We start from the raw sequence: 25,061 nt of genomic DNA on the forward strand, positions 1-25,061 counted from the left end.
TGAATGGAATGATGAACAAGAGAAAGCGTTTCAGTTATTGAAGAAAAAGCTAACTACGGCACCTATATTGTCATTGCCTGAAGGGAATGATGATTTTGTGATTTATTGTGACGCATCAAAGCAAGGTCTCGGTTGTGTATTAATGCAACGAAAGAAGGTGATTGCTTATGCGTCTAGACAATTGAAGATTCACGAACAAAATTATACGACGCATGATTTGGAATTAGGCGCTGTTGTTTTTGCATTAAAGACTTGGAGGCACTACTTATATGGGGTCAAAAGTAATATATATACCGACCACAAAAGTCTTCAACACATATTTAATCAGAAACAACTGAATATGAGGCAGCGTAGGTGGATTGAATTGTTGAATGATTACGACTTTGAGATTCGTTACCACCCGGGGAAGGCAAATGTGGTAGCCGATGCCTTGAGCAGGAAGGACAGAGAACCCATTCGAGTAAAATCTATGAATATAATGATTCATAATAACCTTACTACTCAAATAAAGGAGTCGCAACAAGGAGTTTTAAAAGAGGGAAATTTAAAGGATGAAATACCCAAAGGATCGGAGAAGCATCTTAATATTCGGGAAGACGGAACCCGGTATAGGGCTGAAAGGATTTGGGTACCAAAATTTGGAGATATGAGAGAAATGGTACTTAGAGAAGCTCATAAAACCAGATACTCAATACATCCTGGAACGGGGAAGATGTACAAGTATCTCAAGAAACATTTTTAGTGGCCGGGTATGAAAGCCGATGTTGCTAAATACGTAGGAGAATGTTTGACGTGTTCTAAGGTCAAAGCTGAGCATCAGAAACCATCAGGTCTACTTCAACAACCCGAAATCCTGGAATGGAAATGGGAAAACATTACCATGGATTTCATCACTAAATTACCAAGGACTGCAAGTGGTTTTGATACTATTTGGGTAATAGTTGATCGTCTCACCAAATCAGCACACTTCCTGCCAATAAGAGAAGATGACAAGATGGAGAAGTTAGCACGACTGTATTTGAAGGAAGTCGTCTCCAGACATGGAATACCAATCTCTATTATCTCTGATAGGGATGGCAGATTTATTTCAAGATTCTGGCAGACATTACAGCAAGCATTAGGAACTCGTCTAGACATGAGTACTGCCTATCATCCACAAACTGATGGGCAGAGCGAAAGGACGATACAAACGCTTGAAGACATGCTACGAGCATGTGTTATTGATTTCGAAAACAGTTGGGATCGACATCTACCATTAGCAGAATTTTCCTACAACAACAGCTACCATTCAAGTATTGAGATGGCGCCGTTTGAAGCACTTTATGGCAGAAAGTTGTAGTGACCCGAACATTTCCATATTTATATATATTAATTGAGATTGATGTTTACATGATTAAATGTTTCCAACATGTTAAGCAATCAAACTTGTTAAGACTTGATTAATTGAAATAGGTTTCATATAGACAATTGACCACCCAAGTTGACCGGTGATTCACGAACGTTAAAACTTGTAAAAAAAAACTATATGATGACATATATATGGTTATATATATAGTTAACATGATATTATGATAAGTAAACATATCATTAATTATATTAACAATGAACTACATACGTAAAAACAAGACTACTAACTTAATGATTTTGAAACGAGACATATATGTAACGTTTATCGTTGTAACGACATTTAATGTATATATATCATATTAAGAGATATTCGTACATCATAATATCATGATAATATAATAATTTAAAATCTCTTTTGATATTATAAACATTGGGTTAACAACATTTAACAAGATCGTTAACCTAAAGGTTTCAAAACAACACTTACATGTAACGACTAACGATGACTTAACGACTCAGTTAAAATGTATATACATGTAGTGTTTTAATATGTATTTATACACTTTTGAAAGACTTCAATACACTTATCAAAATACTTCTACTTAACAAAAATGCTTACAATTACATCCTCGTTCAGTTTCATCAACAATTCTACTCGTATGCACCCGTATTCGTACTCGTACAATACACAGCTTTTAGATGTATGTACTATTGGTATATACACTCCAATGATCAGCTCTTAGCAGCCCATGTGAGTCACCAAACACATGTGGGAACCATCATTTGGCAACTAGCATGAAATATCTCATAAGATTACAAAAATATGAGTAATCATTCATGACTTATTTACATGAAAACAAAATTACATATCCTTTATATCTAATCCATACACCAACGACCAAAAATACCTACAAACACTTTCATTCTTCAATTTTCTTCATCTAATTGAACTCTCTCAAGTTCTATCTTCAAGTTCTAAGTGTTCTTCATAAATTCCAAAAGTTCTAGTTTCATAAAATCAAGAATACTTTCAAGTTTGCTAGCTCACTTCCAATCTTGTAAGGTGATCATCCAACCTCAAGAAATCTTTGTTTCTTACAGTAGGTTATCATTCTAATACAAGGTAATAATCATATTCAAACTTTGGTTCAATTTCTATAACTATAACAATCTTATTTCAAGTGATGATCTTACTTGAACTTGTTTTCGTGTCATGATTCTGCTTCAAGAACTTCGAGCCATCCAAGGATCGTTGAAGCTAGATCCATTTTTCTCTTTTCCAGTAGGTTCATCCAAGGAACTTAAGGTAGTAATGATGTTCATAACATCATTCGATTCATACATATAAAGCTATCTTATTCGAAGGTTTAAACTTGTAATCACTAGAACATAGTTTAGTTAATTCTAAACTTGTTCGCAAACAAAAGTTAATCCTTCTAACTTGACTTTTAAAATCAACTAAACACATGTTCTATATCTATATGATATGCTAACTTAATGATTTAAAACCTGGAAACACGAAAAACACCGTAAAACCGGATTTACGCCGTCGTAGTAACACCGCGGGCTGTTTTGGGTTAGTTAATTAAAAACTATGATAAACTTTGATTTAAAAGTTGTTATTCTGAGAAAATGATTTTTATTATGAACATGAAACTATATCCAAAAATTATGGTTAAACTCAAAGTGGAAGTATGTTTTCTAAAATGGTCATCTAGACGTCATTCTTTCGACTGAAATGACTACCTTTACAAAAACAACTTGTAACTTATTTTTCCGACTAGAAACCTATACTTTTTTGGTTTAGATTCATAAAATAGAGTTCAATATGAAACCATAGCAATTTGATTCACTCAAAACGGATTTAAAATGAAGAAGTTATGGGTAAAACAAGATTGGATAATTTTTCTCATTTTAGCTACGTGAAAATTGGTAACAAATCTATTCCAACCATAACTTAATCAACTTGTATTATATGTTATGTAATCTTGAGATACCATAGACACGTATACAATGTTTCGACCTATCATGTCGACACATCTATATATATTTCGGAACAACCATAGACACTCTATATGTGAATGTTGGAGTTAGCTATACAGGGTTGAGGTTGATTCCAAAATATATATAGTTTGAGTTGTGATCAATACTGAGATACGTATACACTGGGTCGTGGATTGATTCAAGATAATATTTATCGATTTATTTCTGTACATCTAACTGTGGACAACTAGTTGTAGGTTACTAACGAGGACAGCTAACTTAATAAACTTAAAACATCAAAATATATTAAAAGTGTTGTAAATATATTTTGAACATACTTTGATATATATGTATATATTGTTATAGGTTCGTGAATCAACCAGTGGCCAAGTCTTACTTCCCGACGAAGTAAAAATCTGTGAAAGTGAGTTATAGTCCCACTTTTAAAATCTAATATTTTTGGGATGAGAATACATGCAGGTTTTATAAATGATTTACAAAATAGACACAAGTACGTGAAACTACATTCTATGGTTGAATTATCGAAATCGAATATGCCCCTTTTTATTAAGTCTGGTAATCTAAGAATTAGGGAACAGACACCCTAATTGACGCGAATCCTAAAGATAGATCTATTGGGCCTAACAAACCCCATCCAAAGTACCGGATGCTTTAGTACTTCGAAATTTATATCATATCCGAAGGGTGTCCCGGAATGATGGGGATATTCTTATATATATGCATCTTGTTAATGTCGGTTACCAGGTGTTCACCATATGAATGATTTTTATCTCTATGTATGGGATGTGTATTAAAATATGAAATCTTGTGGTCTATTGTTACGATTTGATATATATAGGTTAAACCTATAACTCACCAACATTTTTGTTGACGTTTTAAGCATGTTTATTCTCAGGTGATTATTAAGAGCTTCCGCTGTCGCATACTTAAATAAGGACGAGATTTGGAGTCCATGCTTGTATGATATTGTGTAAAAACTGCATTCAAGAAACTTATTTTGTTGTAACATATTTGTATTGTAAACCATTATGTAATGGTCGTGTGTAAACAGGATATTTTAGATTATCATTATTTGATAATCTACGTAAAGCTTTTTAAACCTTTATTGATGAAATAAAGGTTATGGTTTGTTTTAAAATGAATGCAGTCTTTGAAAAACGTCTCATATAGAGGTCAAAACCTCGCAACGAAATCAATTAATATGGAACGTTTTTAATCAATAAGAACGGGACATTTCAGTTGGTATCCGAGCGTTGGTCTTAGAGAACCAGAAAATTTGCATTAGTGTGTCTTATCGAGTTTGTTAGGATGCATTAGTGAGTCTGGACTTCGACCGTGTTTTCTTTAAAAATGATTGCTTAACATTTTTGTTGGAAACTATATATTTTTAACATATGAATATTATGTGATATATTAATCTCTTAACGTGTTTGATATTATGTGATAGATGTCTACCTCTAGAACAAGTCCCATTGACTCACCTAATAATAATGAAGAGTCAAATGTAAATTGGAATGATTTGTGGACTGATTCACAAGTTCCCGAAGAGGAACCGGAAGAAGAGTCGGAACCGGAAGAAGAATCGGAACCGGAAGAAGAATCGGAACCGGATGAAGAAATAGAACCGGTGGGGGAAATAATAAAACGGTTAAGTAAAAGAAAATCCTCAACCAACCGACCAAAGTTAGTTATGGTCAATGGTGTTTCCGCCAAGGAAGCAAAATATTGGGAGGATTACCAATTCTCCGATGAATCGGATTCCGACGAGAATTCCGATGATGTTATAGAAATTACCCCAACTGAATTTAAAAAGGCAAAAGAAAATAATAAGGGAAAGGGCATAAAAATAGAGAAATCTAATTCCAACCCCGATGAACTTTATATGTATCGTCAACCCCCGAAGTCCTTAAGTTGTAACAATGACCCGGGAACCTCTAAACCACCAGGTTTTTCTAAACCAATGTGGACAACGATGGCTCGTATTAGGGGAACATTATATATCCCTAGAAACTTGGCAAAACGAACCAAAACCGAAGAAGAAGAAACGAGCGAGTCGGAATAAGATAGTTGTATTCGTGTGGTGTAATATATGGAATATAGTGTTCTTATGCTTTATGATATATGTAAAAATTGCTTGTATTAATAAGTATTTTTTTTATGAATCTAACTCTTGTCTATTTTACAGTTTAAAAACACAAAATGGATAGACAACCCAATATTTTAAGAGACCTACCCGGAGACATGATTGATGAAATCTTGTCTAGAGTCGGCCAGAATTCTTCGGCACAACTATTTAAGGCGAGATCAGTTTGTAAGACATTCGAAGAACGTTCCAAGAATGTCTTGGTTTATAAGAGATTTTCGTTTGAAAGATGGGGGATATCACATTGGGAAACCCATAAGTTACGATGTGTTTACTTTGACGCATATATTGCGGGGAACCCAAATGCTATTTTACGCAACGGGTTAAGAAATTATTTTGACTCAATATATCCGAATATTGGACTTCGTGATTTAGAAAAAGCGGCTAACATGCAACATAAAGAAGCATGTTATGCTTACGGATTAGTAATGTTCGCTTCTCACCAAAGTGAGAACAAGAACATCGGGCTACAACTATTAAACAAAACGTTTCCACAAGTGACGGAGTCGGTAATTGGGGTAAGAAATGAGGTTTTTAGATTATTACGGGACTGTTGGACATTACGTAACCCTCGTCCCTTTGATGACATTACAACACGCTGTCTTATCAATGGCCATAACGGTTATGTTGCACAAGACCAAGGATGGGAAGTAGTCCTAGTAAAACCAGAATGCATGACTTGTTTCTGGACGTATGAATTACGTGTCTTTATTGCCTTTGCTGAACGACTTGTGTACTAGCTAGAATTGTCTTCACAACTATCTTGTATCAAAGTTATTGTGTGCTATATTTCATGCTTTATGTAAAATAAGCGGTATTGTAAGTTTGTAAAATATTGTATAAAAGTTTGAACGCGAAATATTATTATAATCAGTTTTTCATATAGAATTGTAGTAGTTGAATTGTATATTAGCTACTAAGTATGAACTTAACGGGTAGGTACTACCCGAATTTAAACTTATAAAACGCTAATATGAAGAAAAAGCTTTTATAAATGAGTTCATATTATGCTACGAAATACTATTAACTACTCTTAATATTCTGTATGATTAACTTGTTCCATTTAACTATTTTGAAGGAAATGGCACCGACTACTCGACACACCGTGAATATGAATGAAGAGGAATTCCGTACTTTTCTAGCTTCAAACATAGCCGCAGTACAGGCTGCGCTACATACCAACAATAACCTTGGATCTAGCAGTACAGGAAATCGTGTAGGATGCACCTACAAAGAATTCACTGCCTGCAAACCTTTGGAATTTGATGGAACCGAAGGACCGATCGGATTGAAACGGTGGACCGAGAAGGTTGAATCGGTGTTTGCCATAAGTAAGTGTACTGAAGAGGACAAAGTGAAGTACGCTACGCATACCTTCACAGGTTCTGCGTTAACATGGTGGAATACCTATCTAGAGCAAGTGGGACAAGATGATGCGTACGCACTACCGTGGTCAGCATTCAAGCACTTGATGAACGAGAAGTACCGTCCCAGAACCGAGGTCAATAAGCTCAAGACAGAACTTAGAGGGTTACGAACCCAAGGATTTGATATTACCACGTACGAAAGACGATTCACAGAATTGTGCCTATTGTGTCCGGGAGCATTCGAAGATGAGGAAGAGAAGATCGACGCGTTTGTGAAAGGATTACCGGAAAGAATCCAAGAAGATATAAGTTCACACGAGCCCGCCTCCATACAACAGGCATGTAGAATGGCTCACAAACTAGTGAACCAGATTGAAGAAAGAATTAAAGAACAGACTGCTGAAGAGGCCAATGTGAAGCAAGTCAAAAGAAAGTGGGAGGAAAACGGTGATAAGAATCACCAACACAACAACAACAGCAATTACAACAATAATCGCAACAATTATCCCAACAATCGCAACATCAATCGCAACTACAACAAACGGCCCAACAACAACAACAACAACAACAACAGCAACTACAACAATCATCCCAACAACAATAATAACCGCAACAACAACAACAATCAGAAGCAACTATGCCAAAGGTGTGAAAAGAATCACTCGGGGTTCTGCACCAAATTTTGCAACAAGTGTAAAAGAAATGGTCATAGCGCGGCGAAGTGTGAGGTCTACGGACCAGGGGTTAATAGAACGAAAGGAACAAATGGTATCGGAACGAGTAATGGCGGAGCAAGTAGTGTCGGAGCAAGTTATGCCAATGTAGTTTGTTATAAATGTGGAAAACCAGGCCACATTATTAGAAATTGCCCGAACCAGGAGAACACGAATGGACAAGGCCGTGGAAGAGTTTTCAATATTAATGCGGTAGAGGCACAGGAAGACCCGGAGCTTGTTACGGGTACGTTTCTTATTGACAATAAATCTGCTTACGTTTTATTTGATTCGGGTGCGGATAGAAGCTATATGAGTAGAGATTTTTGTGCTAAATTAAGTTGTCCATTGACGCCTTTGGATAGTAAATTTTTACTCGAATTAGCAAATGGTAAATTAATTTCAGCAGATAATATATGTCGGAATCGAGAAATTAAACTGGTTAGCGAAACATTTAAGATTGATTTGATACCAGTAGAGTTAGGGAGTTTTGATGTGATAATCGGTATGGACTGGTTGAAAGAAGTGAAAGCGGAGATCGTTTGTTACAAAAATGCAATTCGCATTATACGAGAAAAAGGAAAACCCTTAATGGTGTACGGAGAAAAGGGCAACACGAAGCTACATCTTATTAGTAATTTGAAGGCACAAAAACTAATAAGAAAAGGTTGCTATGCTGTTCTAGCACACGTCGAGAAAGTACAAACTGAAGAAAAGAGCATCAATGATGTTCCCATTGCAAAAGAATTTCCCGATGTATTTCCGAAAGAATTACCGGGATTACCCCCACATCGATCCGTTGAATTTCAAATAGATCTTGTACCAGGAGCTGCACCAATAGCTCGTGCTCCTTACAGACTCGCACCCAGCGAGATGAAAGAACTGCAAAGCCAATTACAAGAACTTTTAGAGCGTGGTTTCATTCGACCAAGCACATCACCGTGGGGAGCTCCTGTTTTGTTTGTCAAGAAGAAAGATGGTACATTCAGGTTGTGTATCGACTACCGAGAGTTGAACAAACTTACCATCAAGAACCGCTACCCACTACCGAGAATCGATGACTTATTTGATCAACTACAAGGCCCGTCTGTTTATTCAAAGATTGACTTACGTTCCGGGTATCATCAAATGCGGGTGAAAGAAGATGATATTCCAAAGACTGCTTTCAGAACACGTTACGGTCATTACGAGTTTATGGTCATGCCGTTTGGTTTAACTAATGCACCAGCTGTGTTCATGGACCTTATGAACCGAGTGTGTGGACCATACCTTGACAAGTTTGTCATTGTTTTCATTGATGACATACTTATTTACTCAAAGAATGACCAAGAACACGGTGAACATTTGAGAAAGGTGTTAGAAGTATTGAGGAAGGAAGAATTGTACGCTAAGTTTTCAAAGTGTGCATTTTGGTTGGAAGAAGTTCAATTCCTCGGTCACATAGTGAACAAAGAAGGTATTAAGGTGGATCCGGCAAAGATAGAAACTGTTGAAAAGTGGGAAACCCCGAAAACTCCGAAACACATACGCCAGTTTTTAGGACTAGCTGGTTACTACAGAAGGTTCATCCAAGACTTTTCCAGAATAGCAAAACCCTTGACTGCATTAACGCATAAAGGGAAGAAATTTGAATGGAATGATGAACAAGAGAAAGCGTTTCAGTTATTGAAGAAAAAGCTAACTACGGCACCTATATTGTCATTGCCTGAAGGGAATGATGATTTTGTGATTTATTGTGACGCATCAAAGCAAGGTCTCGGTTGTGTATTAATGCAACGAACGAAGGTGATTGCTTATGCGTCTAGACAATTGAAGATTCACGAACAAAATTATACGACGCATGATTTGGAATTAGGCGCGGTTGTTTTTGCATTAAAGACTTGGAGGCACTACTTATATGGGGTCAAAAGTATTATATATACCGACCACAAAAGTCTTCAACACATATTTAATCAGAAACAACTGAATATGAGGCAGCGTAGGTGGATTGAATTGTTGAATGATTACGACTTTGAGATTCGTTACCACCCGGGGAAGGCAAATGTGGTAGCCGATGCCTTGAGCAGGAAGGACAGAGAACCCATTCGAGTAAAATCTATGAATATAATGATTCATAATAACATTACTACTCAAATAAAGGAGGCGCAACAAGGAGTTTTAAAAGAGGGAAATTTAAAGGATGAAATACCCAAAGGATCGGAGAAGCATCTTAATATTCGGGAAGACGGAACCCGGTATAGGGCTGAAAGGATTTGGGTACCAAAATTTGGAGATATGAGAGAAATGGTACTTAGAGAAGCTCATAAAACCAGATACTCAATACATCCTGGAACGGGGAAGATGTACAAGTATCTCAAGAAACATTTTTAGTGGCCGGGTATGAAAGCCGATGTTGCTAAATACGTAGGAGAATGTTTGACGTGTTCTAAGGTCAAAGCTGAGCATCAGAAACCATCAGGTCTACTTCAACAACCCGAAATCCTGGAATGGAAATGGGAAAACATTACCATGGATTTCATCACTAAATTACCAAGGACTGCAAGTGGTTTTGATACTATTTGGGTAATAGTTGATCGTCTCACCAAATCAGCACACTTCCTGCCAATAAGAGAAGATGACAAGATGGAGAAGTTAGCACGACTGTATTTGAAGGAAGTCGTCTCCAGACATGGAATACCAATCTCTATTATCTCTGATAGGGATGGCAGATTTATTTCAAGATTCTGGCAGACATTACAGCAAGCATTAGGAACTCGTCTAGACATGAGTACTGCCTATCATCCACAAACTGATGGGCAGAGCGAAAGGACGATACAAACGCTTGAAGACATGCTACGAGCATGTGTTATTGATTTCGAAAACAGTTGGGATCGACATCTACCATTAGCAGAATTTTCCTACAACAACAGCTACCATTCAAGTATTGAGATGGCGCCGTTTGAAGCACTTTATGGTAGAAAGTTGTAGTGACCCGAACATTTCCATATTTATATATATTAATTGAGATTGATGTTTACATGATTAAATGTTTCCAACATGTTAAGCAATCAAACTTGTTAAGACTTGATTAATTGAAATAGGTTTCATATAGACAATTGACCACCCAAGTTGACCGGTGATTCACGAACGTTAAAACTTGTAAAAAAAAACTATATGATGACATATATATGGTTATATATATAGTTAACATGATATTATGATAAGTAAACATATCATTAATTATATTAACAATGAACTACATACGTAAAAACAAGACTACTAACTTAATGATTTTGAAACGAGACATATATGTAACGTTTATCGTTGTAACGACATTTAATGTATATATATCATATTAAGAGATATTCGTACATCATAATATCATGATAATATAATAATTTAAAATCTCTTTTGATATTATAAACATTGGGTTAACAACATTTAACAAGATCGTTAACCTAAAGGTTTCAAAACAACACTTACATGTAACGACTAACGATGACTTAACGACTCAGTTAAAATGTATATACATGTAGTGTTTTAATATGTATTTATACACTTTTGAAAGACTTCAATACACTTATCAAAATACTTCTACTTAACAAAAATGCTTACAATTACATTCTCGTTCAGTTTCATCAACAATTCTACTCGTATGCACCCGTATTCGTACTCGTACAATACACAGCTTTTAGATGTATGTACTATTGGTATATACACTCCAATGATCAGCTCTTAGCAGCCCATGTGAGTCACCTAACACATGTGGGAACCATCATTTGGCAACTAGCATGAAATATCTCATAAGATTACAAAAATATGAGTAATCATTCATGACTTATTTACATGAAAACAAAATTACATATCCTTTATATCTAATCCATACACCAACGACCAAAAACACCTACAAACACTTTCATTCTTCAATTTTCTTCATCTAATTGAACTCTCTCAAGTTCTATCTTCAAGTTCTAAGTGTTCTTCATAAATTCCAAAAGTTCTAGTTTCATAAAATCAAGAATACTTTCAAGTTTGCTAGCTCACTTCCAATCTTGTAAGGTGATCATCCAACCTCAAGAAATCTTTGTTTCTTACAGTAGGTTATCATTCTAATACAAGGTAATAATCATATTCAAACTTTGGTTCAATTTCTATAACTATAACAATCTTATTTCAAGTGATGATCTTACTTGAACTTGTTTTCGTGTCATGATTTTGCTTCAAGAACTTTGAGCCATCCAAGGATCCATTGAAGCTAGATCCATTTTTCTCTTTTCCAGTAGGTTCATCCAAGGAACTTAAGGTAGTAATGATGTTCATAACATCATTCGATTCATACATATAAAGCTATCTTATTCGAAGGTTTAAACTTGTAATCACTAGAACATAGTTTAGTTAATTCTAAACTTGTTCGCAAACAAAAGTTAATCCTTCTAACTTGACTTTTAAAATCAACTAAACACATGTTCTATATCTATATGATATGCTAACTTAATGATTTAAAACCTGGAAACATGAAAAACACCGTAAAACCGGATTTACGCCGTCGTAGTAACACCGCGGGCTGTTTTGGGTTAATTAATTAAAAACTATGATAAAATTTGATTTAAAAGTTGTTATTCTGAGAAAATGATTTTTATTATGAACATGAAACTATATCCAAAAATTATGGTTAAACTCAAAGTGGAAGTATGTTTTCTAAAATGGTCATCTAGACGTCGTTCTTTCGACTGAAATGACTACCTTTACAAAAACAACTTGTAACTTATTTTTCCGACTAGAAACCTATACTTTTTTGGTTTAGATTCATAAAATAGAGTTCAATATGAAACCATAGCAATTTGATTCACTCAAAACGGATTTAAAATGAAGAAGTTATGGGTAAAACAAGATTGGATAATTTTTCTCATTTTAGCTACGTGAAAATTGGTAACAAATCTATTCCAACCATAACTTAATCAACTTGTATTATATGTTATGTAATCTTGAGATACCATAGACACGTATACAATGTTTCGACCTATCATGTCGACACATCTATATATATTTCGGAACAACCATAGACACTCTATATGTGAATGTTGGAGTTAGCTATACAGGGTTGAGGTTGATTCCAAAATATATATAGTTTGAGTTGTGATCAATACTGAGATACGTATACACTGGGTCGTGGATTGATTCAAGATAATATTTATCGATTTATTTCTGTACATCTAACTGTGGACAACTAGTTGTAGGTTACTAACGAGGACAGCTGACTTAATAAACTTAAAACATCAAAATATATTAAAAGTGTTGTAAATATATTTTGAACATACTTTGATATATATGTATATATTGTTATAGGTTCGTGAATCAACCAGTGGCCAAGTCTTACTTCCCGACGAAGTAAAAATCTGTGAAAGTGAGTTATAGTCCCACTTTTAAAATCTAATATTTTTGGGATGAGAATACATGCAGGTTTTATAAATGATTTACAAAATAGACACAAGTACGTGAAACTACATTCTATGGTTGAATTATCGAAATCGAATATGCCCCTTTTTATTAAGTCTGGTAATCTAAGAATTAGGGAACAGACACCCTAATTGACGCGAATCCTAAAGATAGATCTATTGGGCCTAACAAACCCCATCCAAAGTACCGGATGCTTTAGTACTTCGAAATTTATATCATATCCGAAGGGTGTCCCGGAATGATGGGGATATTCTTATATATATGCATCTTGTTAATGTCGGTTACCAGGTGTTCACCATATGAATGATTTTTATCTCTATGTATGGGATGTGTATTAAAATATGAAATCTTGTGGTCTATTGTTACGATTTGATATATATAGGTTAAACCTATAACTCACCAACATTTTTGTTGACGTTTTAAGCATGTTTATTCTCAGGTGATTATTAAGAGCTTCCGCTGTCGCATACTTAAATAAGGACGAGATTTGGAGTCCATGCTTGTATGATATTGTGTAAAAACTGCATTCAAGAAACTTATTTTGTTGTAACATATTTGTATTGTAAACCATTATGTAATGGTCGTGTGTAAACAGGATATTTTAGATTATCATTATTTGATAATCTACGTAAAGCTTTTTAAACCTTTATTGATGAAATAAAGGTTATGGTTTGTTTTAAAATGAATGCAGTCTTTGAAAAACGTCTCATATAGAGGTCAAAACCTCGCAACGAAATCAATTAATATGGAACGTTTTTAATCAATAAGAACGGGACATTTCAAAAGTGCAGGTCTCCGATTTGTTGGAGTGAAGTGGGGGATAGACAGATTACGGGTCCGGAGATTATACAAGAAACTACCGAGAAGATCATCCAAATTCAACAACGGTTGAAAACCGCCCAAAGTCGACAAAAGAGCTACGCTGACATTAAAAGAAAAGATATAGAATTTGAAATTGGAGAGATGGTCATGCTTAAAGTTGCACCTTGGAAAGGCGTTGTTCGATTTGGTAAACGAGAGAAATTAAATCCAAGGTATATTGGACCATTCAAGATTATTGATCGTGTCGGACCAGTAGCTTACCGACTTGAGTTACCTCAACAACTCGCGGCTGTACATAACACTTTCCACGTCTCAAATTTGAAGAAATGTTTTGCTAAAGAAGATCTCACTATTCCGTTAGATGAAATCCAAATCAACGAAAAACTCCAATTCATCGAAGAACCCGTCGAAATAATGGATCGTGAGGTTAAAAGACTTAAGCAAAACAAGATACCAATTGTTAAGGTTCGATGGAATGCTCGTAGAGGACCCGAGTTCACCTGGGAGCGTGAAGATCAGATGAAGAAGAGATACCCGCATCTATTTCCAGAAGATTCGTCAACACCTTCAACAACTTAAAATTTCGGGACGAAATTTATTTAACGGGTAGGTACTGTAGTGACCCGAACTTTTTCATGTTTATATATATTAATTGAGATTGATATTTACATGATTAAATATTTCCAACATATTAAGCAATCAAACTTGTTAAGACTTGATTAATTGAAATATGTTTCATATAGACAATTGACCACCCAAGTTGACCGGCGATTCACGAACGTTAAAACTTGTAAAAACGACATGACGATATATATATGGATATACATATGGTTAACATGAGATTATGATAAGTAAGTATCTCCATAAGTATATTAACAATGAGTTTTATACATATAAACAAGATTACTAACTTAAGGTTTTCGAAACGAGACATATATGTAACGATTATCGTTGTAACGACATTTAAATGTATATATATCATATTAAGATATATTAATATATCATAATATCATGATAATATAATAATTTAACATCTCATTAGATATAATAAACAATGGGTTAACAACATTAATTGAGATCGTTAACTTAAAGGTTTCAAAACAACACTTACATGTAACGACTAACGATGACTTAACGACTCAGTTAAAATGTATATACATGTAGTGTATTTAGATGTATTAAAATACTTTTGGAAGACTTCAAGACTTATATCAAAACACTCATACTTAACGAAAATGGTTACAGTTACTTTTCCATTCTTTTCTTTCATCGGGAATTCTAGTCGTATTCTTACCCGTATTATACACAGCTTCAAAACGTACTTACTATGAGTATATACCAATAGGAAATAGCATGGGATTCCACTCTTGATTATGTCATGTATGACTAATCAATTTTAACTTCTACCATGAGCTAGTCAACTAACTAGAACTCCTTTTAACCCCACTCACCACTCACCAATTACCACTCATCATTCACTCCATTTCACTTCCAAGTCTCTTTCTAATTCTCTCTCAACACACACACACACACACACTATTATGAACGTATTTTTCCAGTAGTTAATCATCATCTTCATTAAAAATCACTTCAAGAATCAAGCTATAATCATCATAGGAAGAACACTTCAAGAACACTTCAAAAATCCCTTCAAGTTTACTAATTTACTTCCAAGCTTTCTAATCCATTCCAAGTAATCATCTAAGATCAAGAAACCTTTGTTATATACAGTAGGTTATCTTTCTTATTCAAGGTAATATTCATATTCAAACTTTGATTCAATTTCTATAACTATAAACTATCTTAATTCGAGTAAAAATCTTACTTGAACTTGTTTTTGTGTCATGATCCTACTTCAAGAACTTTCAAGCCATCCAAGATCCTTTGAAACTAGATCATTTCTTGTCACTTCCAGTAGGTTTACCTACTAAACTTGAGGTAGTAATGATGTTCATAACATCATTCGATTCATATATATAAAACTATCTTATTCGAAGGTTTAAACTCGTAATCACTAAAACATAGTTTAGTTAATTCTAAACTTGTTCGCAAACAAAAGTTAATCCTTCTAACTTGACTTTTAAAATTAACTACACACATGTTCTATATCTATATGATATGCTAACTTAATGATTTAAAACCTGGAAACACGAAAAACACCGTAAAACCGGATTTACGCCGTCGTAGTAACACCGCGGGCTGTTTTGGGTTAGTTAATTAAAAACTATGATAAACTTTGATTTAAAAGTTGTTATTCTGAGAAAATTATTTTTATTATGAACATGAAAGTATATCCAAAAATTATGGTTAAACTCAAAGTGGAAGTATGTTTTCTAAAATGGTCATCTAGACGTCGTTCTTTCGATTGAAATGACTACCTTTACAGAAATGACTTGTAACTTATTTTTCCGACTATAAACCTATACTTTTTCTATTTAGATTCATAAAATAGAGTTCAATATGAAACCATAGCAATTTGATTCACTCAAAACGGATTTAAAATGAAGAAGTTATGGGTAAAACAAGATTGGATAATTTTTCTCATTTTAGCTACGTGAAAATTGGTAACAAATCTATTCCAACCATAACTTAATCAACTTGTATTGTATATTATGTAATCTTGAGATACCATAGACACGTATATAATGTTTCGACCTATCATGTCGACACATCTATATATATTTCGGAACAACCATAGACACTCTATATGTGAATGTTGGAGTTAGCTATACAGGGTTGAGGTTGATTCCAAAATATATATAGTTTGAGTTGTGATCAATACTGAGATACGTATACACTGGGTCGTGGATTGATTCAAGATAATATTTATCGATTTATTTCTGTACATCTAACTGTGGACAACTAGTTGTAGGTTACTAACGAGGACAGCTGACTTAATAAACTTAAAACATCAAAATATATTAAAAGTGTTGTAAATATATTTTAAACATACTTTGATATATATGTATATATTGTTATAGGTTCGTGAATCAACCAGTGGCCAAGTCTTACTTCCCGACGAAGTAAAAATCTGTGAAAGTGAGTTATAGTCCCACTTTTAAAATCTAATATTTTTGGGATGAGAATACATGCAGGTTTTATAAATGATTTACAAAATAGACACAAGTACGTGAAACTACATTCTATGGTTGAATTATCGAAATCAAATATGCCCCTTTTTATTAAGTCTGGTAATCTAAGAATTAGGGAACAGACACCCTAATTGACGCGAATCCTAAAAATAGATCTATTGGGCCTAACAAACCCCATCCAAAGTACCGGATGCTTTGGTACTTCGAAATTTATATCATATCCAAAGGGTGTCCCGGAATGATGGGGATATTCTTATATATATGCATCTTGTTAATGTCGGTTACCAGGTGTTCACCATATGAATGATTTTTATCTCTATGTATGGGATGTGTATTGAAATATGAAATCTTGTGGTCTATTGTTACGATTTGATACATATAGGTTAAACCTATAACTCACCAATATTTTTGTTGACGTTTAAAGCATGTTTATTCTCAGGTGAATACTAAGAGCTTCCGCTGTTACAATTAAAGCCTAAAGTATCCACTAGTTACACTTAAGTCCACCAAGTTAGTCCAATTGTAGTGACCCGAACTTTTCCATGTTTATATATATATTAAATGAAATTGTTATTTACATGATTAAGTGTTTCCAACATATTAAGCAATCAAACTTGTTAAGACTTGATTAATTGAAATAGGTTTCATATAGACAATTGACCACCCAAGTTGACCGGTGATTCACGAACGTTAAAACTTGTAAAAACTATATGATGACATATATATGGTTATATATATAGTTAACATGATATTATGATAAGTAAACATATCATTAAGTATATTAATAATGAACTACATATGTAAAAGCAAGACTACTAACTTAATGATTTTGAAACGAGACATATATGTAACGATTATCGTTGTAACGACATTTAATGTATATATATCATATTAAGAGATATTCGTACATCATAATATCATGATAATATAATAATTTAAAATCTCATTTTATATTATAAACATTGGGTTAACAATATTTAACAAGATCGTTAACCTAAAGGTTTCAAAACAACACTTACATGTAACGACTAACTATGACTTAACGACTCAGTTAAAATGTATATACATGTAGTGTTTTAATATGTATTCATACACTTTTGAAAGACTTCAAGACACTTATCAAAATACTTCTACTTAACAAAAATGCTTACAATTACATCCTCGTTCAGTTTCATCAACAATTCTACTCGTATGCACCCGTATTCGTACTCGTACAATACACAGCTTTTAGATGTATGTACTATTGGTATATACACTCCAATGATCAGCTCTTAGCAGCCCATGTGAGTCACTTAACACATGTAGGAACCATAATTTGGCAACTAGCATGAAATATCTCATAAATTACAAAAATATGAGTAATCATTCATGACTTATTTACATGAAAACAAAATTACATATCCTTTATATCTAATCCATACACCAACGACCAAAAACACCTACAAACACTTTCATTCTTCAATTTTCTTCATCTAATTGATCTCTCTCAAGTTCTATCTTCAAGTTCTAAGTGTTCTTCATAAATTCTACAAGTTCTAGTTTTATAAAATCAAGAATACTTCCAAGTTTGCTAGCTTACTTCCAATCTTGTAGAGTGATCATCCAACCTCAAGAAATCTTTCTTATTTACAGTAAGATATCTTTCTAATACAAGGTAATACTCATATTCAAACTTTGATTCAATTTCTATAACTATAACAATCTTATTTCGAGTGAAAATCTTACTTGAACTGTTTTCGTGTCATGATTCTGCTTCAAGAACTTTCAAGCCATCCAAGGATCCTTTGAAGCTAGATCCATTTTTTTCATTTCCAGTAGCTTTATCCAGAAAACTTGAGGTAGTAATGATGTTCATAACATCATTCGATTCATACATATAAAACTATCTTATTCGAAGGTTTAAACTTGTAATCACTAGAACATAGTTTAGTTAATTCTAAACTTGTTCGCAAACAAAAGTTAATCCTTCTAACTTGACTTTTAAAATCAACTAAACACATGTTCTATATCTATATGATATGATAACTTAATGATTTAAAACCTGGAAACACGAAAAACACCGTAAAACCGGATTTACGCCGTCGTAGTAACACCGCGGGCTGTTTTGGGTTAGTTAATTAAAAACTATGATAAACTTTGATTTAAAAGTTGTTCTTCTGGGAAAATAATTTTTCTTATAAACATGAAACTATATCCAAAAATCATGGTTAAACTCAAAGTGGAAGTATGTTTTCTAAAATGGTCATCTAGACGTCGTTCTTTCGATTAAAATGACTACCTTTACAAAAACGACTTGTAACTTATATTTCTGACTATAAACCTATACTTTTTCTGTTTAGATTCATAAAATAAAGTTCAATATGAAACCATAGCAATTTGATTCACTCAAAACGGATTTAAAATGAAGAAGTTATGGGTAAAACAAGATTGGATAATTTTTCTTGTTGTAGCAACGTGAAAATTGGTAACAAATCTATATTAATCATATCCTAGCTAACTTATATTGTATTATACATGTATTCTAATATATTATGTAATCTTGGGATACTATAGACACGTATGCAAATGTTTTGACATATCATATCGACCCATGTGTATATATTATTTGGAACAACCATAGACACTCTATATGCAGTAATGTGGGAGTTAGCTATACAGGGTTGAGGTTGATTCCAAAAATATATATACTTTGAGTTGTGATCTAGCCTGAGACGTGTATACACTGGGTCGTGGATTGATTCAAGATAATATATATCAATTTTTTTTTTCTGTACATCTAACGTTGGACAACTAGTTGTATGTTACTAACGAGGACAGCTGACTTAATAAACTTAAAACATCAAAATGTATTAAAAGTGTTGTAAATTATATTTTGAATATACTTTGATATATATGTACATATTTATTATAGGTTCGTGAATCGACCAGTGGCCAAGTCTTACTTCCCGACGAAGTAAAAATCTGTGAAAGTGAGTTATAGTCCCACTTTTAAAATCTAATATTTTTGGGATGAGAATACATGCAGGTTTTATAAATGATTTACAAAATAGACACAAGTACGTGAAACTACATTCTATGGTTGAATTATCGAAATCGAATATGCCCCTTTTAATAAGTCTAGTAATCTAAGAATTAGGGAACAGACACCCTAATTGACGCGAATCCTAAAGATAGATCTATTGGGCCTAACAAACCCCATCCAAAGTACCGGATGCTTTAGTACTTCGAAATTTATATCATATCCGAAGGGTGTCCCGGAATGATGGGGATATTCTTATATATGCATCTTGTTAATGTCGGTTACCAGGGGTTCACCATATGAATGATTTTTATCTCTATGTATGGGATGTATATTGAAATATGAAATCTTGTGGTCTGTTGTTACGATTTGATATATATAGGTTAAACCTATAACTCACCAACATTTTTGTTGACGTTTAAAGCATGTTTATTCTCAGGTGAATATTAAGAGCTTCCGCTGTTGCATACTAAAATAAGGACAAGATTTGGAGTCCATGTTTGTATGATATTATGTAAAAACTGCATTCAAGAAACATATGTCGATGTAATATATTTCTATTGTAAACCATTATGTAATGGTCGTGTGTAAACAGTATATTTTAGATTATCATTATTTGATAATTTACGTAATGCTTTTGAAACCTTTATTGATAAAATAAAGGTTATGGTTGTTTTAAAAATGAATGCAGTCTTTGAAAAACATCTCATATAGAGGTCAAAACCTCGCAACGAAATCAATTAATATGGAACGTTTATAATCAATATGAACGGGACATTTCACCAATAAGGGGAGGGGGATGGGTTTCGGCCTAATGGCCCAAGTGGGTGACTCCCGGGCTCGTATTTTGCAAAAGCGCGTAATCGTGGCTCGTTTCAAGTGCCGTTTAGACGTATCGAAGGCCCGGAACGCTAAATCGATCGTTAAAACGCAACCAATCGTTTAATTTATAAAAACCCAATAAATTAAATATTTTTAAAAGTTAATAATTAATAAATTAATTATTAAAATAAACCCGAGCGTTTCGTTGCTCAAAAAGCAGTTATCAAAATCGTATCGTTTTTATCGTATTTCATTATCTGAAAATATTTATTCGTATTAATATCAACCCATATTAATTATTGTAACCCTCCAAGGATCAAGTATGTATTTATTACACATAAACACATAAAAGTCAAGTAATCGCCGTTAAATAAACTAACAGAAGGTTAACGGAAGTGACGGAAAAAGCAAGGTTGTTACAATACCTGCTGCCTGTTTTAACAAAAACATCAACTAGGTAAACTGAACCTACAGCCTAATTTACGTGGATAGTCACTGCGAATAGTTTTAACGGACTCAGTTAATCTTCATTAGGGTGAGAGATGAAATTGAGACTTTAAAATGTTTTTAAGGATGAAAAATGCAGAAAATAAAATACAGGGATGAAACGGACAAAAAGTAAGAAAATACAGGGACGAAATGGTCAACTTTTTCAAAAAAAAAAAAAAAAAAAAAAAAACATAGAAGTTAAAAACTCTTGGTGAGTACGTGGACCGTTAACGGGGAAGAAATAGCGAGAAACATATCAGAGATGGCGAGCGCGGCGCAAATTCCGACGAGTTTCGGTCACGAACTTCGAGCATGTCTTCGTTGCCGTCTCGTTAAAACCTACGATCAGGTTTACATACTTTTCTCTTCCCCCTAAATATTACGGAGTATTATTCATTTATAAGTCGACCTAGGGTTTTGCTTTACCTTTTATTTTTAAAATCTAATTTGTATTTGTATTTGTATTTGTATTTGTATTTGTATTTGTATTTGTATATATGCAGTTTAGAGAATCAGGATGTGAGAACTGCCCTTTCTTTAAGATGGAGGAAGATTCTGAACGTGCTGTTGATTGCACTACCCCTAATTTCACTGGGTAATTTACTCTTTTTCTACTTATAGTTTTTATCATTCTCTATTCTTCAGTTACTTATAAAGACATTGAATTTGGGTATTTCAAATATGTCTATTTACCTTTTTGATTTAAATATGTTTCCAACTGCATTGTGAGTATTTTGCTAGTTTGTTTAAGGTTGCCAGTTGATACACTTAAGTTTCTTATTTAAATGCTTTTGTTTACTGTAGGATCATCTCTGTAATGGATCCTGCAAGAAGTTGGTCTGCTAGATGGCTTCGAATTGGTATACCTCATTTCTTCGTCCCATTTATTTGTACTCTATGCGTGTTGTGTTATTCACTTGTGTAGACAAAGCTTCTTTATTATCTCATAGAGGATCATATCATAAGTTGAGCTGCTATATTTTCTTACATTACGCTTTATTGGAGATAATTCCGTAGGTCTCGAGTTCTTGGTATGTTTTTAAAATCTATGTATACTGTATTTGGAATTCAATGTGTGCTTCTTTTCAATGTGGTTATGGATTGAATTTGTAGGCTTGAACTGCCTTTACGGTTGTGAATAGACACACACTTATAAGAGGAGTATTGCTCAGGAGCTTAGGCCTTGCATTAGTTAGTTTTAAGAAAAGTATAACCTTTATCTTCTTTGTTTTATTATCTGGATGATGAATTGATGAGCAATTAGCTGTTTAATGCAGTCATGTATCTTAATATGATTGTTGATTGAGTTTTCTATAAATAATGCATACTCCTGATGAGGACCCTTTGTAATTTCATACTATATGCCTTCTACCTTGTTAGTGTTTATATTTTAAGCACACCCGATTTATTTTATGTGAAAAGCATATATAAATTGATATTCCTGCTTTGTAAGAACTGCCAGTATGACTGAATGTGATAGCTCTTGCTTCATATTTGTGTGCAAGGTTGTAAAAATTGCTAGGTGGGGACTTGTAGGACTAATCAGATTGGACATTTTTTTTTTATATAAATAGCAAATTTCAAAATTATATGTATTATTATAGAATAAAACCATGAACTTAAACATAAATATAACTGTATAGAAACATAAATATTAACATACGGAGTAATTGTCTAAAATTATGTTGATAATCACTCACTTGTTCATATACTTCAAGTGTCGACCAAGTTTGACTTTGACCTGTTGACCAACTGTATCAAGTTAGAATAAGACTAGTGGAGTTGGAGTAGACCTAACTCCCCAATAAATCGTAGAATAATGCAGACTTTTACAACCATGTTTGTGTGGCACATTGTTTTTCTAGAATCCATAATTTTTTCATTTTAATTGTTTTAATAGTTTAAAAGGAGAGTTATGGAAATTTGACAAAAATTAAGTGATGAAGACGGAAATCGAAATGAGAAACACAAAATACAAAGGCATAAAATTGCAACATCTCATGTGTGGTTCTTTTTCTTGTAAGGTCTGTATGGGCCTGTTTACTTGTTTTCTGTATTAAATTCTGTTTCCATTTGCCCACGTCTGGGAACGGGTGTTTGATTCCACATCTCCTAAAAACACACCAATTTTCAGATTAAGTGACAGATTAACAATAATTTTACTTATTGAATTAAGAGTTGTACGGAAACAGACGTGGAAAGTAATATGTCCGTGTTTCAAGTAGTGTTTCAAGTAGTGACAGCTGGTTGAAACCTTTTTGTAGCAGTTGAGTGTAAACCCGAGTACTGGACGATATTTACCTAAACTATATAAGAACCAATATTTACCTAAACTATATAGTAACCATAATTTCTAGTTTTACACGATAGATTAAGTTGTGTCTTTTTGAGGAAGAAATAAAGTATGTCTCTTATTATTTACTCACAAAAGGATGTAAAGACTAATAAGCCAAGTTGGAGACGTTGACTAATGTTGACTTTTACTATGTTTGGCCTGCTTTGACGTTTGGCCTACTTTGACTGACTTTAACTGAATAAAATCCGACTTTGACCTAGTAAATGGGACTTTTGACACCTTTGACCGTATTAATCGGCAAGTCAGAGAATAGTCGGACTACTTTAAAATCCCGACTAGTCAGGGGACTTTTACAACCATGTTACTTACAAACAAGTATTATGACCAATCATGTTTTTAAGGGGATTTCAATTATAAGAACCTAATGAGTTATACTGCAAGTTCATAGATAATCCTTTTTAGGAACTCTTCACCCCACATTTTTTTTTCTTATTTGATTTATATTCTAGACTGATTCAAATTATGACGTCACTCAAATTCTTGGATTATTATATTTATTTATTCCCACATTATTGTCACCATATGATACACTAGTTTTTCATTTACTCCGTGAAAATATATGATATAGTTCATTGACACGTGATATCCGGGTTTTGGAATCGTTTTGTAGGCAAGTTTGTTCCTGGTTGCTACACACTGGCTGTCTCAGAAGCACTGCCAGAGGATATGCAGGTTTTGTGAACGGTCCGAGTAGTCTATCGCTTTAATTAAAATCATATGTATATGTATGTATCTAATCGTTTACCTTCTTTCAGGGTATTTGTGAGGAAGTGCGGGCGCCATATAACCCACCAAAGCGTGTATGAGTGGATGGCTATAACCTCTTGACCCTTGCTGCACACGTGCTTTAGGAGATGGTACTTGCTGGAGCTTTAACGTTATTTATTATGTAGGATTGTTTTATGTTATCATCTTCGTGTACAAACAATCCTTTCTTTTGTTCATTAGTACCGATTCCGAGGTGGTGGATTTGTTACTTTTCTTATCACTGTACTTCATTGTTGGTTTTGTATGCTTTTAGTTCCATGATATGGGGTAGCCATAAATTATTATTATTATTAATAAAAAAAATTGGTCTAGAACCTTAAATGTATGTATGTGTTTGTGCGCGCGCGCGTAGGTACGTACGTTTTTTTTTACGTATATACGTTTTTGTATGTTTATGTAAGTGTATATACATTTATGTATATGTGGATGTATGTTTATGTATGCTTATCGTTCATTGTTGTGTAGTCTTCATGCATTTTCTTGAGCTCCGTATATAGCACATCCAGGTACGTAGCGATGTTTATTTCTTATCTTTTTATTGTTGGTCAGATGTCCTCACGAAAGCAATCTCTAAGAGAGGGAGGACTTTATGCTACCTGCGGATGGAGAATTCTTTCTCTAAACGAGGGTGGTGGAGAAACTTCTGTTCTATTCTAGGGTGGAGGTCGCGAGCGCGGGATTGT

At 33.9% G+C, this 25,061-nt stretch overlaps 1 protein-coding gene across 2 annotated transcripts; it reads left to right on the plus strand.

Annotated features, from left to right (window-relative positions):
* Nucleotides 1-21,471: 21,471 nt before the first annotated feature.
* Nucleotides 21,472-24,697, plus strand: LOC139853118 (transcription elongation factor SPT4 homolog 1-like). 2 transcript variants are annotated; one of them, XM_071842496.1, is made up of 5 exons: nucleotides 21,472-21,603; nucleotides 21,758-21,849; nucleotides 22,059-22,114; nucleotides 24,221-24,294; nucleotides 24,366-24,697. In XM_071842496.1, the coding sequence occupies exons 1-4, from the start codon at nucleotides 21,517-21,519 to the stop codon at nucleotides 24,289-24,291; spliced, it is 306 nt and encodes a 101-aa protein (XP_071698597.1). In that variant the 5' UTR covers nucleotides 21,472-21,516; the 3' UTR covers nucleotides 24,292-24,294; nucleotides 24,366-24,697. The 2 variants fall into 2 exon arrangements, with proteins under 2 accessions (XP_071698597.1, XP_071698596.1); XM_071842495.1 differs by having other exon boundaries at nucleotides 24,221-24,282; nucleotides 24,366-24,688.
* The last annotated feature ends 364 nt before the right edge of the window (nucleotides 24,698-25,061 follow it).

This window comes from Rutidosis leptorrhynchoides, chromosome 6, assembly GCF_046630445.1.
Source record: "Rutidosis leptorrhynchoides isolate AG116_Rl617_1_P2 chromosome 6, CSIRO_AGI_Rlap_v1, whole genome shotgun sequence".
Taxonomy (NCBI): Eukaryota; Viridiplantae; Streptophyta; class Magnoliopsida; order Asterales; family Asteraceae; genus Rutidosis; species Rutidosis leptorrhynchoides.

Coding starts and splice junctions, on each gene's coding strand:
- LOC139853118 (XM_071842495.1), top strand. CDS start 21,517: ATGGCGAGCGCGGCGCAAATTCCGACGAGTTTCGGTCACGAACTTCGA. Junction 21,604..21,757: donor TCGTTAAAACCTACGATCAG/GTTTACATACTT, acceptor GTATATATGCAG/TTTAGAGAATCAGGATGTGA. Junction 24,283..24,365: donor CACTGCCAGAGGATATGCAG/GTTTTGTGAACG, acceptor ACCTTCTTTCAG/GGTATTTGTGAGGAAGTGCG.